General features: G+C 46.2%; 1 protein-coding gene across 2 annotated transcripts in view; it reads left to right on the top strand.

Moving 5' to 3' along the window:
* Positions 1–14,339, top strand: part of LOC102258697 (NKG2D ligand 1-like) — a 24,412-nt gene that overhangs the window by 544 nt on the left and 9,529 nt on the right. The window contains exons 2-6 of one of the 2 annotated variants that reach the window (XM_014532132.1): positions 4,679–4,900; positions 5,472–5,753; positions 6,042–6,172; positions 6,377–6,474; positions 7,676–7,765. In XM_014532132.1, the coding sequence (XP_014387618.1) occupies positions 4,679–4,900; positions 5,472–5,753; positions 6,042–6,172; positions 6,377–6,454 (713 nt within the window). In that variant the 3' untranslated portion in view covers positions 6,455–6,474; positions 7,676–7,765. Of the gene's footprint in view, positions 1–4,678; positions 4,901–5,471; positions 5,754–6,041; positions 6,173–6,376; positions 6,475–7,675; positions 7,766–14,339 lie in introns of those variants that run through there. The other variant, XM_014532133.1, reaches the window with a different exon arrangement.

Raw genomic sequence — 14,339 nt, 5'->3', positions numbered from 1 at the left:
CTCGGGAAGTGGGAGCCCGAGGCCCTGGCCTGTGGGATGTGGGGCGTGGACAGGACGGAGGGGGGCGGGGCATCCCTCACGTTAGTAACCCAAGGACAGCTGCGGGCCCCTCTTCTGCTCACATGGCTTTCCCCGGGAAAACTGCTCTTGAACTTCTAAGCTCCTCTACCAGCCAACCACGCTTCAACCTGAAGTCGGACACACACGCTCACTTCCCTAATGAGTCACCGCTGCTCCACACCCCAGATCAGTTTTTAAACTCTGTTTGCTGGCGTCCTAAGAACCAGTGCCTGCAACACCTTCCCATTCTGAAGTGACCCTCCCTCCACCAGTGTCACCTGATCTCCCTCACCTGAGGACACCCCCAGCAGAAGCCTCTGCACCTGGCCCACAGAACCCGGAGCGGGGGAGGGGGGGAGGGGGGACGGGGGGCAGGAGGCATCCAAAGGTAGCAGAGAGAGATGGCTCTACTGACACCATGATGTCTAATTCTAGCCTTCAGAACTGCAAAAGAACACAATTCCAGTTTTGCTCTTTTGTTTTTCTATACTTTTTGCAAAGTAGACCCCTGAGAATGGTGGTAAAAAAGGGCACTCTCACTCTACCCTATGGTCCCAAACCCATATTTTCTAGCTACTGGGGAGGTAGCAACATATAAAGGTCATACACAGAGACAGGTGTCTGCAAACCTTTTCATGTCCTTTTTAAAAATATTTTAATTTTATGTGTGTGTGTGTGTGTGTGTGTGTGTGTGTGTGTGTGTGTGTTATTGATTTCAGAGAGGAAGAAAGAGAGAGAGATACATCAATGATGAGAGAGAGTCATTGATTGGCTGCCTCCTGCACGCCCCACCCTGGGGATCAAGCCCACAACCCAGGCACGGGCCCTGACCAGGAATGGAACCGTGACCTCCCCATTCATAGGTAGAGGCTCAACCACTGATCCACGCCAGCTGGGCTCTTTTTTTTTTTTTTTTTTTTTTTGAAAAAAATCTTCCATTTGTTTTGAGTTATACTGCCATTCATTTGAACTTTTGTTTGTTTTTTATTCAATTACCATTTACATTCAGTATTATTTAGTACTAGTTCTAGGTGTATGGCTTAGTGGTTAGGCAAGTCATACTTTACAAAGTGTCACCCCTGGATATTGCAAGTACTCAGCCCTTTTTACATCTCCCCCCTCCCTGCCAGTTTCAATGTGACTTCTGAAAATCCTTGATATAAGGCTACTGATCAGCTAGTCTTCTGTTGGTTATTCAAGTTAATTGTTCTATATTTTTGTTGTACTTCTAGTTTGGTCCTGGGAGGAGGTGAGTGTAACTTCCACCTACTTTGCCACCATCTTGGATCTGCCTTCCTGCAAACTTTTTCTACAAAGAGCGATAATGAATGTCAGGCCACTTACTATCTGTCTCTGTATGCAATAGGCACCTTCATGTTTGCAGAGGGAAAGCACAACATGCAAGTGAATGGGGAACCACATTTGGATACTGTCATAGTTTCCTGGCCCCACATTTAGGGTGTCCCACATATGGATGTCATGTCTGTTAGAAAATCATCCCCTAGGGTTCCTGCAGGGTGTGTTGAAGAGCCAGAAACATGCCCTATTTTGCCTGTGGCTTCTGGGTGGAGTGAATGTGAGAGGATGTGGGTCCCACAGGTGGGGGCCTTTACTCAACTCCTTTCTGTAGACTGGATTCCTTGATCCAAGGAGACTGTGAGAGACACTGATGAAGCTATAGGTGTGAGCTTAGGGCTCTGTAGGTGCAACATTTCTGGTGTCAAGATCAGCATCTCATTCATTCCCTGTGACCCTGCTCATCTCAGTGCCTGAAGAATCATTTCTGTCTTGTGACCACTACGTTTATTTCACTTAATGACACTCCTGATGAGAAACTCTAATAGTCCATAGCCAGAGGCCTCATCCCTACCAGCTTGGTGCTTTACCACAGCCTCTTTAAGTGCTCTATCATCTGCAAAGCCTGAAATACTTTAAGTCAGCAGTTCTCAACCTGTGGGTCACGACCCCTTTGGCGGTCGAACGACCCTTTCACAGGGGTCGCCTAAGACCACCCTGCATATCAGATATTTACATTATGATTCATAACAGTAGCAACATGACAGTTATGAAGTAGCAACGAAAATAATTTTATGGTTGGGTCACAACATGAGGAACTGTATTTAAAGGGCCAGAAGGTTGAGAACCACTGCTTTAAGTGATGTGGATTTCCCTGCTGCAAGTGACATGGCCTTGCTTCTGAACACTAGGGATCTGAGTTGTGATTCTCCAATAGAAATGCCATGAAGGCCCTAAAGCACCTTGTGCTACTACAGATATTTCTGGTATCCTTGGTCTGCTGGGTCTTATGCCTCAAGAACAAGGTCCATTCACATTCACGTATTGTCTATGACTTCTTTCATGTTACAACAGCAGTGCTGAGTAGTTGCAACTGAGATCTATCATCTGCAAAGCCTGAAATACTTACTGGATACTCATTTATTGAAAGTTTTTTGGGCCAGGATGGCAACTAAATAGGAGGAAAAAACGATCATACCCCTGCAATCTTAGAGAGGTTTTAAGATTGGTACTCTTCTCTATCATTTTGTCCAGGATAAAATACTATTTTAACAATCTATTAGGGAAAAGAAATCACAGTTTCAGAAGGTTGCACTTGAATTCCCCTACTGTGTGGCACTCAACCTACAAGAAATTCACTAACTACAATAATTTCCTATTCTTGTTACTAACCTGGGGAATTCGAAATGACCAGTGTGTGGGTGGCTGGATTAAATGATAGCACTGTGAGCAGGACCTGGGGCAGGTGTCTGTTCATTACCGGGGCCCCCACACCATGCACCACTTTAGTAACAGGGCCCATGATGATACCTCTCATCTCTGGGAATGATGTCTCACACACTAGCTCCAATATGAATGTAGGTATGTAGGTAGTTTCTGTTTCCCAGTGTACATTTAGCCAAGTAATGGCCATTTGGCACTTGCTGTCAGCTTGAAGGCTCCCTCCTCATGGGAACCAGGCCTCTCCTTCTAGTAATGGGTTACTGGTCTCAGAAGTGGCTCAGTTCTCAAAACTGGCAAAAGACCCAGCCTCTTTCTAGGGAGGCTGCGTTTAGCCTCCCAAGTATTTATCCTTGTGTTTTGTCTTTGGTTTTATTACTTACATCCAGCACTCTCTGAGTTGGCTGTTTATGTATTTTGTCTCTAGGATCACTATGTTCCATGAGCCAAAGGAACCTTTCTGATGGTTTCAGTAATGGCACTCTGCTTGCTTGTTACAGTTGAGCTCCTATATCTAATCCCATCATTTTGTCCAGGATAAGACACTGTTTTATTCTATCAGGATTTTTCATCTCCATTACTACTGGGAGCCCATTTCTGAAATACTACCTCCACTTGATAATTCTTGGCATCAGAGACAGCCAGCACTGACACTCCTGACAATGGTGTTGCCCTTCTTACTGTTGGGGAGGAAGAATTTTTCCTCCACCCACCTAGGTTCTTCTGGCTGGTCTAACACTTAAATTAGCGTGAGACATATTAACATGTAAAAATCAAATTTTAATATGGTATGTACAGGAAATTATAGAAATAGGAAACTCTCTGAAGTAACCACAGTAAGCAGATTTTATGCTTTTAAACAAAGAAATCATAAGTTTGTGAAGAATTAACAAAGGCATTTTGGCTTGGAGTGGTAAATTAGCAATGAAGCAAGAAGGTTATGTTATACAGCCTTCTTGGCCCTAAATTCCCTATCTCTGGTGCTAAGAATGTCTCTCTACCTCCTGGTATAGGGAAAGTACATTTCACATAGGAGATTTTTTGCCTTCTTTCAGTGGGACAAAGGACGGTCAGAGCATCCTTCTTGCACCAGCTGTTTCTTAAATAACTTTAATTCAAAATGATCAATATGCCAAAGTGACACATTTGAACCCCGGCATCATCAAGCATTCATAATAAGTTCGATAAAGAATCCTTCATGCATTCCCTTGAGCAGAGTTGATAGACATTTTCTGGTTGTTCTGACTTTTCATACTATGACCATTCTGAGTCTATGCATTTCTCTGAGTCTTTTAATCCCTCCCTGTACTATCTGTGTTGGAGGCTCCTGATGTTCTCTTTCATACAGTGTAGCCATCCATTTCCTCAAACTCCTAGTACCTATCCTAGTAGCAGGTAAGCACCCTCTCCCAAGGCTGTGCTAAATCCTGTGACCTATAGTTGTCAACTCCACCTCTTCAACATTGGGTTCCCATCTCATTCCGTCCCCACTATCATCCAGTTTCCTCAGGAGCAGCCCCGTGCACACTCAAACATCTCCCCACAATCCTCTGGCATCAAGACCTTTTTCTCCCCTATGAAACCTGGTACATCCCTGGACTTGTTATAGGCTCACTGATGCTGGTTATTGGCCTGGAGGATAGAGGGGACATACCGGGGATTGTGTGGTCTCCTGCCAGGCGGTGGCCTCCAGGACCTCCTCAAGCAAGGGAGGGTCACTGGCCTTCACCTGGTGATTAGAGGGCCGGGCAGAGTCAGTTCTTGCTCTGCCAGCCCAGCCCAGCCCATCAGAGGGATGCACTTGCTGTCAAGAGATGGGGGAGAGGCACTTGTGGGCACTTTTCTTCCAACCCCAACCTTCACTTGCATTTTTCCCTCACAGGTGCTATCTCTCTTAGCTATAAATTCACCATTACTCCTGATGGACAACCATGGTGTAAGATTCAAGGCCAGATCAATGGAAATGAATTTCTTGATTATAACTGTAATAGCCAAAAGAATGCCACAGAGGTCTGGGAGAGACAGACTAAAACTCTAAAAGGCCTGATGGAAGAGCTCAAAAAGAACCTGCTTGACATTAAACCAGAAATTATTAAAATCATTGGTAAGTTTGCAAGGCCCATGGTAGGAGTAGAACACTGTTGTAGGGTTAGGGAACAATTGCATTTATGTAAATACTAGAGGCCCAGTACACAAAAGTTGTGCATGGATGGGGTCTCTACACCTGGCTGGTGATTAGGGACTATTGGGGCCATTTCACCCAGTCCTGATCAGGGCTGGGCTGGCTGGAGCCTTCCAGTTGCCAGCCAGAGCCTGTCAGATGAGAGGAGGGATAGGGGGAGGGACTGCAGGAGGTTTGCTGGCCATGGGAGGTTGGCTGTGGGGGGCGCACTGACCACCAGGGGGCAGATCATGCATTGAGCATCTGCCCCCTGGTGGTCAGTGCATGTCATAGAGACTGGTTGACCGGTCATTCTGGTCATTTGGTCGTACTAGTCGCTTAGGCTTTTATATATATAGATTGGAAGTTGGTTCCACCTAAGAGGCCCAGCAGCCAGGATAGGACACAGAAGACAGAGCAAGACTAGGAGATAGGAGGGGAGAGAGGGCTGGACACAAGGTGGTAGCAAAGGATGTATCAAGACCCAAAGCTGACCTCTTTCCCATGGTGGTAGGGATAGATTCTTTCTCCCTGCAGGGCACCATGATGTGTAAGCAGGAATCCAATGGACACAACAGTGCATCCTGGAAGTTTGGCTTTGATGGACATAAATCTCTCCTCTTTAACGTGGAGAACAAAAGCTGGACAGTGTTGCAACCTGAAGGGGAACCGTTAAAGGAGACATTGGCCAGTGACAGAGCTATGATTGGTGAACTTGTTAGTATCGCTACTCAAGATTGTATAGACTGGCTTCCACAAGTTTCCAGAGCCCAGGGTGAAGTTCTGAGCACAAAAGGTAACTGTGCAGAGGGGATGACGTTGTACAGGTCTCTTGAAATTACATTGACGTTGTGTGTGTGTGTCTGTGTGTTGTGTGTGGTTTGAAAAAGTGATCCGACCGAGGAGTTTGGGGTTTTTTTTGGAGTCTAACAGTCATTGGTATGTTCTGAAATCCTTCCTTTCCCTTGTCACCTCCTCTTCTTCACTGCACATAACCCTAGACCACTCACTGTGGATTTCTTGCTGACCCCAAGGGCATCATTGGGCTTTAGAACTTTTTCCTTGTACTGTTTCCTCTTTGTAGCATTACTTTCCTTCTTCATCTCAACTGGTCTACTTTTGGAATCCTTCAAAACCACCTCAATCAAATCAGCTCCTGAGAGGACTTCTCAATCACCTTCCTCAATCACCTTGTGTCGCAGCAGGAGTGACTGGGTATATTGTAACCCTTGCTTCCCCCATTAGCTGTATGAGCTTCAAGGGGATAGGGCCCATCTCCTCTCTTTGTTCCAATCCCAGTGTCTGTCACATTGGCTGCCACATGTAGAGGGGTAGAAACTGTTTGCATTGCAGGATTGCCTGGGACAGCATCTCAGATTTGGGTTCTGCACAGGATGTCACTCTGTGTTTCCATTACAGCTCCATCCACCATTGCCGCAGCCACAGTTCCGTCCAAGGCCACAACCAGCATGCCCATCATTTCGATCGTCCCTGTGATCCTCACCGGCTCCATCATAGTAGGTATCCTCTGCTGGGGCCTTATAGTAACAGGTGCTGAGGGCAGGATTGAGTGGGAAGTGAAAGGCAGATGGCCAGGGGTGAGGGAGGTGAATTCCCAACCCGACCCCTGATCCCGCCTCACTGAAACTTCTCCTCCTGGAAATTATACCAGGAGACTAACACATGTTATCACTGAACAGCAATAAGTTGCACTAGCTCAGCCCTGAGTTCTGCTGTCTCCTCACTGTTGATGCCAGTGGGAAAAGGAAAGGTTCACACCAAGGCTTAAGGCCTCTAGATGCTGAAGGAGTTTAGGGATTTCAGTTCTGACTCAAATTCTCTGTTTGGGAGAAAGTTTGGGGGCCCAGTGTGGGTGGAGTGGAGACAGCAGGCACAGAGGACATGGGCAGTGCTCACATTCGGGTGAGAGTGGTATGCTGGCTCCGTGTGATATGTCCAGGGAAGGGAATATCCAGGGGGCTGGATCTAATCCCAGGAAGGGTGTTGGAAGGCCTTGCAAACCCAACTCAAAAAGCTGAAGTTCACAGGAAGTGGTTTTGAACGGTCCAGTAAGGAGGGAGGCAAACAGTAAGGACGGTGTAGGGAGGCAAGAGTAAGGTTAGAAGGAGGCCAGTTCTCAGTGAACCCCTGGGATTCCTGGCTGAGCCCTGATGCAGTCACCTGACAGACAGCCTCCTCCATACTCCAGATCCTGAGCCACTGAGTGGCCCAGGGCAGAGGTGACTCAGGACATAGGTGGGGCTGACCACGAATGGATGGGGCAGGGCTGGGACCTTCATACTGAGAGCTCCAGGTGCGGCTAGGTAAGAGGCTGGGAGAGAAGGGAAAAGAAGGATGTTTGACTGCATCCCTCCCCAGGCTGCCAGGTGTTAGGATGGGCCTTCCTGTCCATCAGAGCTCCCACCAGGTCCTTTAGACCCTCCCACCCCCAGGAGAATCAGACCTGAGTGAAGGGAGCAGATTGACTCATTAACCCAGAACATCTGTAGCAGGGCTGGGGTGACTCTGTGATGTGCAAAGGGTGGGCAGAGCTTGGTACAGGCTGCTGGTCCCAGGGCAGGGGTGGCAGGTTCAGGGAAGACATGACTCTGGTGAGGGCAGGGCTGGAGATGGGGAGTGATTGGGGTGCTGTAACCCCAGGAGAACTGACCCAGGATTTCTTCAGCCATTGGTACCAACACTCGCCCTTTTCTGCAGGCTGCCGATGCGACCAAGGAGGCCCTGGTGGTGTGGACCATCTCAGCAACTCTGTCTTTTGCTTGGCTGCCTCTGGATGACCTGCTGTTCTGTTTTTTAAAAATTAATTTATCTTTATTATTTTTAATCTTTATTGTTGCAAGTATTAGATATGCTATTCATTTCATTTCATTTTTAAAAAACTTTATGTTTAATTTATTGGCATGGCAGGTTAATAAAATTATATAGGTTTCAATTCTATGATACATCATCTGTGCACTGTATTGTATGTTCACCACCCCAAGTCAAGTCTCCTTCCATCACCATTTATCTCCTTTACCCTCGTCTACCTCCCCAGCCCCTTTACCTCTGATAATCACCATATTGTTGTCTGTCTATGAGTTTGTGGGGTTTGCTTAATCCTGGACTATTTTCACCCAGCTCCCTGCCCCTCTAACAGCTGTCAGTCTGTTCTCTGTATCTATGAGTCTGTTTCTATTTTTTTAGCTTATTTTATTCTTTAGATTCCACCTATAAGTATGATCATATGGTATTTGTCTTTCTCTGACTGCCTTATTTCACTTAGCATAATATTATCCAGGTCCATCCACTGTCGCAAAAGGTAAGATTTCCTACCTTTTTTACAGCCGAGTAGTATTCCATTGTTTAAATGTACCAGAGCTGTTTTATCCACTCATCTATTGATGGGCACTGGGTCTCTTTCAAATCTTGGCTGTTGTAAATAATGCCGCAATGAACATAGGAGTGAATATATTCTTTCCAATCATTGTTTCGGGTTTCTTTGGATATATTCCCAGAAGTGGAATTGCTGGGTCATATGGCAGTTCCATTTTAAATTGTTTGAGATATGGAGATTTGTTTTATAACCCAGTAGAGAATTCAGAGCATCTCACTGTTCCTCCATGTTATGAGGTAAATATTCCCAGTGATTCTGCTAGAACGTCTTGTGGAAACAGAGAATGTAAGGGTCATTCTTCAGTTAGCAGGCATCTTGTATTGGTCTCAAACATTACCCTGATGCTCTGAATGCAAACAAATGTTCTAGGACTTAACCAATGAGAACTTTATTATTTCTCCAAATCCCCCACCCAACACAGCGACTTTCCTGTGATCTCTCCCCCTGACTCACCTCCTTCAGCTAGAAGTAAGTCTTCTCAGCATGAACATCCCTACTTCTCAAATATTTTTTATTTCTTCACAGATGAAGGGTTCAGAATATCCTGAGTGTCCCAAACAAATGTATGGCTGCTTTGGTGCAACAGCAGAGCTGAGTAGTTGCAACAGACTTAGGCCTGGAATATGTAATAGACACGCATTCACAGAAGTCTCAGACCAGGTTGCTATCAAAGAGAGATAGGATAGGGATCATGCACCCGCATCCTTTTAGGTAAAGGCTGCTACTAATCTCTGTCATTTTGTGCAGGATACAATACTGCTTTAACATTCTCCTTGGGAAAGAGGGACGACAAAATGAGAAAGAAGTTCTTGTACGTCCCCACTGAGGTAGCCCTCACCCCATAGAAAATTCACTAACTACAAAGATCTCTCCATTCTTGGTACAAATATGGGGAATGTAAAGTGATCATTGTTGGATCTGCGGATGCAGTGATACCTCTATGAGAAGGACCTGGACAGATTTCTATTCATTGCCTGCCCTTGTCCCCATGCACCACTTCAACAACAGGGGAGCCATGATGATGCTTTCAATGCCCAGGGATGATGTCAATCACACACCTGGTCCAACCTGTCTCATAAATTCTGGATTTTCTATTTCATGTTGTGTGTTCAACCCTTGTTTTCAAACTCCAAAGACCCATCCTACTAGAAGATTAGCTCCATCTCCGGGAGCCATGCTAAACTCATTGACCCATCATTGTTAACTCTCCCTTCTCCAACATTGGGTTCTCTCTTCCTCAGCTTTCTCAGGATCAGACCCTACACACTCTACCTTCTCCCTGCAGAACCGTGGCATGTTTCTGCCAGTCCTCTGACTCTAGACCTTTTCTTCCCCTAGCTAGTCTGGCATATATGTCCCAGTGTTGGTTATAGACTGATGGATGCTGAGTATTGGCCTAGTGGACAAAGAGGACATATCCGGGGATATGTGGTTTCCTGCCAGGCAGAGGCTTCCTGATCCACCTCAAGCAAGGGAGCCCCTTCCATTTGGGGCTCGGCTTAGGGTTGCCCATAGCGGGTGGCTCTCCGATCTGGAAGGACAGCACAAGAACCCGACCAGGGCTGTGGGGGTCCTCTGGGCAGGCGGGAAGATGGCGGCGGCATGGGTCTCTACAACTTCTGGGTCTCAGTTCTCAAACATCTTAGCTGAACCATCAAGGTCTAATGGAGGTATGCTTCGCCATTCCTCATCTTCATATGTGGTGTATCCACCATATAAGCCTTTCCTTAATTGTGATCTACGATGCTCCCCAAATAAGCCTACACTTGCCTATCCAGTAAGCAACAGCAAAGCCATATTTTCTGCTCTGAAGAATCTTCAAGAAAAAGACTCAACACTTAGAACATGAAAGGATTCAGGTAGAAGAAAGTGTGAAAACCTTGTCTAGAGAAACAATTGAATATAGGAAAGTATTGGATGAACAGATACAAGAAAGGGAGAATTCAAAAAATGAGGAATCAAAGCACAATCAGAACTGACATGTCAGTTGTTAGCTGCAGAAAGTAAATGCAATATTTTAGAAAAGCAATTAGAATACATGTGTAATATGATAAAGGATGCAGAAATGGAAAGGTCATCTGTCTTGGAGAAACAGGTTTCCCTTGAAAGAGAACGACAACATGATCAAACACATGTTCAGAGCCAACTTGGAAAATTGGACCTTCTTGAGCAGGAATATAACAAACTATGCACAATGCAGGCCCTTGACTGGTTATATGAACCCTTGTTCCCCCCATTAGCTGTATAGGCTCCATGAAAACAGGCTCCAGCCCCACCCTCCTTTCCACCCCAAGGCCTGTCTCAGCAGCTGCCCCAAAGTGGAGGGGTAGGAACTGTCTGTATTTGAGGGTGACCTGGCGCAGCAGAAAGTGAGGGGGCATCTCCTCAGATTCAGTGCCTGGACACAGGCTTTCACTCTTGTGTTTTCATTTCAGCACCACCAGGCACAGCTCCATCCAAGGCCAAGTCCATCACTTCAGTTCCTCAAACCCCTGTAATTCCCTAACTTACTCAATCCTCCTTGGCAGAGTAATATAGGGTAATAGGTACTGTGGGCAGCATTGAGAGTCAATTAAGAAGCAGATACACTGGCATGAGGACGGCAAAGGTGAATTCCCAGCCAAATCCTGCCCCATTGCCTGGCCATCTCATCCTGGAAATTAACTCAGCTGAATATGTATAAGTCAGGGTTCTCCTGAGAACCAGAATCATTAGGAGATATACTGCCACCATCTGAAACACCCGCCAGCCAGGCTTCAGAGGTGCCTCTTGGGCGTGGCTATGGACACTCCCTGCCAGCCTGACAGGAGTGAGCGCTCGTGTCCAAGGTGACCCAGCGGGTGATGGTGAGAACTGTAAGCAGCATGTCGACTATTGTCCTTGTTGCTGTGGGACTGGCACCAGGAGATGGAAAGCTGGAGACCTTAATCCTGAAGCCCTGGACGTGCCGTTGTGAGGCCTCCTCCAGGGCTCCCATATATTTCTATTTTACTTATTATCATAGCGTAGATTTAAAATGTACTCATTAAAAATAGTCTCTTTTGTCTGTGTCATTCATTCTGGTACATAAACATGGGCCAAACCTGGTGTGGCTCAGTGGCTGAGCATTGACCTATGAACCAGGAAGTCAGGGTTCCATTCCCTGTGAGGGCACCTGCAGGGTTTCATATCTCCAGTGGGGGGCGTGCAGGAGGCAGCCCTTCAATGATTCTCTCCCATCATGGATGTTTCTCTCCCTCTCCCTTCCTCCTGAAACAATAGAAATTATATTTTTAAAATTTTTTAAAAAAATAGTCTCTTTTTTTTAGCTTTTAGGCAACATAGAAATTTGTTAAGTATGTAGTTATTACTTTATGTACCTTTGTTTCCCTTTTAATTTTACCCTTCCCCCATGCCATCTAATGTCTTTTTATTTTTCAATTAGATTACATTCAATATTACTTTGTATTAGTTTCAGGTATACTCAAAAGTAAAGTGTCCCCTCAATGTTTCAGGTACCCACCAGGCCCCATATATACGGATCACAGTACAAACCACCTGTACTCCCTATGCTATCATCTACTAATAGAGTTAGTGCGCACCCTTGTGGTGCTGCTCGGACATTGTAGACAAGTAGTGTTTTAGGCGCTTACACCGGCCACGCATCTTCTCTGCATTAAACATGCTTTTATATCATTCCTTTTGAATTTATTCAACTAACTTGTTGAAAAAATTCCAATGAATTGGAATTACTCTGGCTAAAAATACTCAATTTATATATAGACTCAGAAGTTAGCTTTTCCCTCATTCTAGGTCCTTCTCTTTATTCTGCCTCCCCCTGTTTGAGACTTCAAACTGTGCAACACTGTTCAAAGCTGTAGACTATTAGGTGTCATTTTCTTTATTCTGCTCACTGACACTGCAGAGAAGTTATTCTTAATCACTGCTCAGCAAAATCATATATGCTCACTGCTTAATCATCACTTGTATTTTTTCATTTCATTTTTCCAGCTTCCTTGCATTATTATAGTGTCACTGGATTTTAAGAGCTTGTTTATAACTAAAGATGTTAACCATTTCTCATGTATTGCAAATGATATACCATGTTTTTTTGTTACTATTTTACTCTGCTGTTTTACTTTTCGGTAGTATCAAACTTGTGCATTAAATATAATCATATTCTGTTTTTAAAAAAATAGGAGATATAGAGCTAGACTACAGATAAAGAGAGGTAGAGGTAGAGGTAGAGATAGAGAGATGAGAGATAGAGCATTATGGACAAATATTGTGGGGAATGAACAATTAGATACTATCTGTGGCGGGGGGGGGGGGGGGGAGTACCTTTGTGGGTGCTGTGAGATCTAGCAGCATACGCTGAGGGACCCAGGACAAGTCTCACTCAACTATGAGTCTGGTAATAGGCACCAGAACACTGTTCAGGGTGAGGAAACTGCCCAGACCCCTCTCTCTGCAGTGGAAGAAGCACCCTGGCGAGTGCTGGGCTGTGCAGATACCCACGGAGGGGAGAGGGAGGGGAGAGTTGCAGAAGGCCAGCCTGCCCTGGGAGGGCCTCCAGCGCACCCCTGGAGGAGAAAAGTAGGATTCTTGCCGCAGCCACAGCAGTGGTGAGAGAAACCTTCCCGGAGCTTCCCTCCTCCCACTGCACACTGCTGATCTCTGGGGCAGGGACCCCCTGAGGTGGATGGCAGTGGGGACTGAGTACCCCGGCTACCTCAGTGGTGTGGGATGATGCTGGAGAAATCCGTTTCTCTCCAGTGACACCCAGAGTTCTGCGAGGGCACCTCTATAACGGGGTCGGAGGAGAGGGAAGGTGGAGATTGGGAAAGAGGCACATAGGGATGTAGCTCCTGGTGACTGTACTTTGCCACAAGCAGGGAGTACCACACCCGAGGATCTTGCTACCAGGTCTGTGAGCACCCCAAAAGCACAAGTGCTAACGCCACTCACACGCACACACACACACACACACACACACACACACACACACACACACACACACACACACACACACACATTCTGCAGCTGTGTAGTGTCTGTGTGTGGTGTGGGAGAGCTCAGTAGACAGAAAGTGTGCATCTGAAAACAGGCCGCACTAGGCTATCAGCGGTATTCTGGCAGAAACCCGCAAGGCCAGCACATGTGAAATGAGTTATTAAAGTGTTGAAAGAAACTATTTTCCAACCAGAATACCCAGTCTGTCAATGTGAAGGAGAATAAAGACTTTCCTATAGAAACAAAAGCTGAGGGAGTTCATCACTAGACTTTCTTTGCAGGAACTACTGAAAGGAGTTTTCAAGCTGAAATTTAAAAAAAAAAAAAAAAAGCTAATGAACGAAGGCCCGCTTCCCCCGCCCGCCCACTCGATGGGTGGTCGCGTGACTACCGAGCGTCCTGGCTGGAGAGCATAGCATGAAGCAGCCCTGAAGAGAAAATACTACAAAGTGGCTAAATGTGAAAATGATGTTTTATTTTTGTGGCGAGCATCTGTGAGATTGTAATAGAAATGACGGCTGTCTGTGACTCATGGTTCATCCAAACAGGAAATCGAATGAGTTAATACTTCGCCTTCTCTAAATTCCCTGAACGTGCCATTTGTTTGCAAACAATGTTCACCCGCTCAGCACGTGCTCCGCTATCTGTGTGTAAACAAACGGCGCCTTCTGTGGACAGGGATTGCCTGGGGATCTCCTTGACAAGCCAGCCTTACTGTCAGCGGAGCACGTGCGACCCACACGTAGGCCGGTGCTCCCCTATTGCTGTAACTGGATTCCTTGCCCCACGAAGGCCACCAGGGACACCCCGTGACGCTATAGGTGTGAGCCGAGTCCTGCTGGTGCAACATTTCTGGTGTCAGGATCAATTCCCTGCATTTGTTTTCTTTCTTTTTCTATTTTTATTCAGATACTAGAGGCCCAGAGCGCGAACCGGACTCCCTCCGCTCAGTGGGACCCCGATTGACTCCCTCCCGCGCGCGGGCCGGACTGACAA

Source organism: Myotis brandtii, unplaced genomic scaffold (genome assembly GCF_000412655.1).
Source record: "Myotis brandtii unplaced genomic scaffold, ASM41265v1 scaffold847, whole genome shotgun sequence".
Classification (NCBI taxonomy): domain Eukaryota; kingdom Metazoa; phylum Chordata; class Mammalia; order Chiroptera; family Vespertilionidae; genus Myotis; species Myotis brandtii.
Note: the sequence above shows the minus strand (reverse complement) of the source record. Positions and strands in the feature narration are given on the sequence as shown.